This window comes from Pecten maximus, chromosome 13 (genome assembly GCF_902652985.1).
Source record: "Pecten maximus chromosome 13, xPecMax1.1, whole genome shotgun sequence".
Classification (NCBI taxonomy): Eukaryota; Metazoa; Mollusca; class Bivalvia; order Pectinida; family Pectinidae; genus Pecten; species Pecten maximus.
The window spans coordinates 15,471,188-15,476,008 of NC_047027.1; the positions used below are offsets into that span (position 1 = coordinate 15,471,188).

The following is a 4,821-nucleotide window of genomic DNA, read 5'->3' on the forward strand; positions in this document are numbered from 1 at the left end:
ACTGACAGAGCCATGTTGGTCCCACTGTACAACTGGTTATAAATATTTGTAAACACTTTTCAACAAAATCAATGGAGCAATTCCCAAAATGCCTGCAACCTTAATGATTGCTTTTGTAAAAATATGCAAGAATAACATCATTTTAACATCAAAAATATCCCACATTGGTACAGTAGAAGAATGTGAGGGTACTTTAAAAGATAAAACTCACATAAATTGTATACCGAAACACACGTCCTTATCAACAAAGCAATATTTATCTGTTCACATCCTCGTCGTGCATGTTATGTCAAACAGTTAATTTTTAACACTTAATTTTTTTTTTTTTTTCAACAAAATGTTTTCCAATGAAAATGTCACTGAACAGTTTCAGTGTACAATTAACAGTATGGCTGGATGGTTTTGTGGTTTGGGTAAATCATAAGTATTAATTAAATGATTTATCTGTCAAAATATGTCTTTGTGTCTGATATACAGGCTAGATTTAATACTGTCTACATATACCACCTAAACATATAATCACCTTTTCGTCCTCAATTTCATTTCCATTTATTAAAATAAAAATTACAAATAAAACAGAATGCTGGGCAGTCTTCCTCCGCTCTAACAACAGTTTAATAGATAAACAGGTTTGAAGTATGATTTTCATATTTGACAACTACATGATCATGATTTGTAAAATTTGTGGAAATAAAATAAACAGATCTGAAGTAAGCAATGTTTGTATACCTTCCCCGTACTCTATTGTAGGTAAGCCAATGACAGTCTCTTTCTCATTAGGCTTTTCTTTCTTTTCACGCTGATTTCAACAAACTGATGAGAATGTATCTCCTGATTAAGTCTTGTGACAAAAGTATGCTAATCCATTTCCAATTCTTTTTCTATGTATGATAGGCCTTAGATATATGTGATTGCAGGTTGGGCACTCTCGACTTCATTTGCTTTTCCTGTGCACCGTCAAACTCTCATGTTTAATATATAATTTACAATTAGATATCATTGTTAATTGGAAGAAACTCTTCAAAAATAGTACAAATGAAAATCTTACAATAGCCAAAGTTTTTTCTGGACAATATGCGGGTAGCCAAAAGACGTGAAAATGCATGCAGATATCACTCCAAAAAGTGCACCTGGCGACAGCCGATAATATACTAGCATGACCTTTCTACCCCGTATGTAAATGAGGAATCTGGACAGGCTGAAGGAGCAGTTTGCAAATCAGTGTTCCTGAAAGAGGAATTCAGCGATGCATTTACATTTTATTTTATTGTGTTTTGGATGTAACAATTTGTATTAGGTTAAGATGAATGTTTCTTAACGAAGGTTATAGTATGCCCCGTGTCAGTTTAAATACATGTGTATTCTAGCCAAAAGAAGTGAGGTGGGGTGCCACTTTCACACGTGGCCCGAGTTGCCAACCTTGTGATTTCCACAGTACAAATACCACTTCCATATCAAAAATATTAAAATTCACATTTTCTATGCAAGTGCCTGTTGATGGAAGGCGAGTGTGTTACCACTGTACCTACCGACTACCAATACAAAGTCTACCATCATGATTCTTTGAATACAGCTACGCATGTACCAGTTTTTTGTCACCATAATAATTCTTCACTTTTAACCCAGTTCTAACTTTCTTTGGTTTGGTTTATTTTGTTTAACGTCCTATTAACAGCCAGGGTCATTTAAGACGTGCCTGGTTTCGGAGGTTGAGGAAAGCCGGGGTACCTGGTGAAAAACCACCGGTCTATGGTCAGTACCTGGCAACTGCCCCATGTGGGGCCCAGAGGTGGAGGGCTAATTATAAGTGTCAGGCCCCTTCTAACCTTCAACAACTAAAGAAATAGATAGAAGTCTACATGACAGCTAGAACAATGGTTTTGTTAATAGACTTTAATTAATGATATCAGCATCTTTAGTACACTGTGTGACATGAAATGTTCATGTGTACTTCTATCAAATTATTTCGTGGGTACAAACTTTTATGGTTATAGCCCCTGTAGAAATAATATAACAATAATACATACAATAATATTAGTTGTATTTATATTGGTGGTTCGGCGCCATAGCAACCACGAAAACGGGAGGAAGGACCCGGATGTACAGGTGAGCGGATGTGTTTTCCACCGCTCCGGTTAGGCTCATCGATATACTTTTATATATATATCGGGCTTCTTATTCTGCAAGACCAAGATTTTCAGATTTGTAAAGGAAACCTCACTTGAAAGGAAAATGTGTCTTTTACGGAAATACGACATGTAAACGCTAAGGAATGTGCCATTGTTCAAAACCGTGAGTACTTTTCACCCAGTGACATTACATGTATTGCATACAGATATATACGTCTTACTTATTCGCGTATATCTTCTACATATTGAAAGACTAATTGTACGGCGTACTTGGTATAGACTCTTACGTATAGACTTTGTATAATTTACGAAGTAAATATGAGTGCCGAAAACAGTGCTAGTCTTGACGATGGCTTTCAGGAGGTTAACCCGAAAAACAAAAAGGCTTCAGGGACAACTAGAGCTCCAAGCACAAGAAAATCAAAACAACCAGTAATTGACTTTTCACAAACAAGTAAAAGATCATCCTTGTCGGGACCTACACAAGAGTTGGGTGAAAAGCTAGACCGTGTGTGCGCTTTTTTGAAAGATATCGTTACAGCTGAGATGTTGGACAATAAACTTGATATCATCAAAGAAGAAATCATGTGTCAGAACAAAGAAATTTTTCATGAACTAGAAAACAGGATAAATTCCCTAGAACGTGAAAATCGCATATTGAAAAACAGAGTTGGAGAACTAGAGGAGAAAGTCGATGAAATCGAGCAAAGTCCGGAAACAGAGCCTGAAACCAATAGAGACTTAGAAATAAAATATAATGACCTCGAGCAGCAAGGCAGAAAAAATAGCATACGAATTTACGGACTTCAAGACGATGGGACCAAGGAAACCACACAAGAATGTACAGACAAAGTTGTCAGTCTGATAAAAGACAAACTTAAACTCCCCACTTTTAACGAGGCTGAAATAGATGTAGCCCACAGACTCGGTAAACATATTTCAGGGAAAACTCGTAGTGTGATTTGCAAATTTGTGCAAAGGAGGAAAAAGTCCGAAGTTGTCACAAAACGACGTGCTCTGAAAGGAAGTGGTATCGTGATTGTTGAGGACATGACCCAAATGAACCGTACATTGTTGAATGAAGTGAAACAGGTCGAAGGAGTCAAAAATACATGGTGTTCGGACGGTAAACTTTTCGCGATGCTTTCAAATGACAAAATTGTGCGAATCGACCACTATACTGTCTTCGAAAATCTGACAAATGAAAGCAAGAAAAAATACAAGAAATCGGCATAAAAATTCACAGTTCACAACACGGACTTAGATCGAATTCTGTGTTCACAGTGACTATGAAACTATTCAGTGACGCATGTGTGGTCCTATTCATGGCTTTTACATGGTCATGACTTTATTGATGTTTTTTGTGTAAAGTGATAATATTGTTAGAGGAATATTTTATCTTTTTCTGAAAAGTTGTGGAACCTTCATCAATGAAATCATATTAATACAATCCGGAAATTCAGCTTATCACCGGCAACTATTTTTATCATAAATGTTAAATGAACTAAGATTATTTAGATGATGTCGACCCATTTTCTGTAAGTTTCGTTATATGAATATCTTATTGTCATACTAATATTAAGAGAAATTTCCATTACTTAACTGAAAAAAATCAAACTGATTTATAAAAAAAAAAAAAAAAAATCATAAAGCGGAAGCCCTGGAAATTTTGCAGTCCGGAACTTCTATTTTTATCAGTCTCTGAGTCTGTTTATTATACAAGGCTAATGTACTTCCGGTATGTTTCACTGGACCTTGTGGCTGTATGTTTCGCAAGGCTTTTTCTCGCATGGACAGAGTGTAAAAGGAATGCGATGCTGGTATGGGTTTAATTTTTCTTGAAATAGTGTTTGTAGTACATACAAATTGTTAAACTGCAATCGAAATAGCATGGTACTTGTGAATTGCAATGTAGACGTACTGACATGTACAAGTTATCTCCCCTATCAATATTAATTGCTATTATCTCCCCTGTTAGGCCCAATCTTGTAACTTGAAAGATTAGACACTCAAAGTAGGTCAAAATTCCACTCAGATAATACAAGTTGTAGCAATGACCAGTCTCAAATTATATATCTAGGGGAATTATTTTTATCCCCATTTCTTTAAGACAGAATCGGACATTAGAGTCTATATATATATTCAGGTAACGTTTAACGTTATATGGTTTAAGCTTGACTGGTAAATGACGGTGTTTAAAAAAAAAAAAGACATGTTATATAGGCCTAGTACTAGAACGCACGCAGCACAAATAAATAAGAACGGTATCGCTAAGTGTTTTGCGATACATTTAAAGTAAATATTTCTAATTTCATCCTTCTTGAACATAACTGTGGATGTTGAAAATGTACCCCTGATTGTGTAAATAACTGTATACATGTATATATCTGTATATATTCCTTTTCCATGTTTTTTTTTCCTCCCAGTTTCTGTCGATGTTCAATTGTTTATATGCATGACAAATTGACAATACAAAAAAAAAGTGTCTCCCAGCTATCATTCTTACTGTTGAAATTCACCATATATATAAATACAAGTAACATAATGAAAAAAAAACCCAATGCATGTATATATATATACATGTATATATATGCATTTAAAATAGTGTACTTTCTCCATCTTTTGTAGCTTTCCACGTTTTTATGTGAAATTATAAACCTTATATACATTGTATGTGTAGGAGCCATAAACT

The 4,821-nt window shown here is 35.2% G+C and overlaps 1 protein-coding gene across 1 annotated transcript; it reads left to right on the forward strand.

Annotated features, from left to right (window-relative positions):
• The first annotated feature begins 2,362 nt into the window (after positions 1-2,362).
• On the forward strand, positions 2,363-3,365 carry LOC117340483. Its single transcript, XM_033902243.1, has one exon. It carries the CDS (start codon positions 2,448-2,450, stop codon positions 3,363-3,365), a length of 918 nt encoding a protein of 305 aa, XP_033758134.1. The 5' UTR covers positions 2,363-2,447.
• Positions 3,366-4,821: the final 1,456 nt, after the last annotated feature.

Bases quoted from the DNA above. Each gene is read 5' to 3' on its own strand.
- LOC117340483 (XM_033902243.1), top strand. From the start codon at position 2,448: ATGAGTGCCGAAAACAGTGCTAGTCTTGACGATGGCTTTCAGGAGGTT.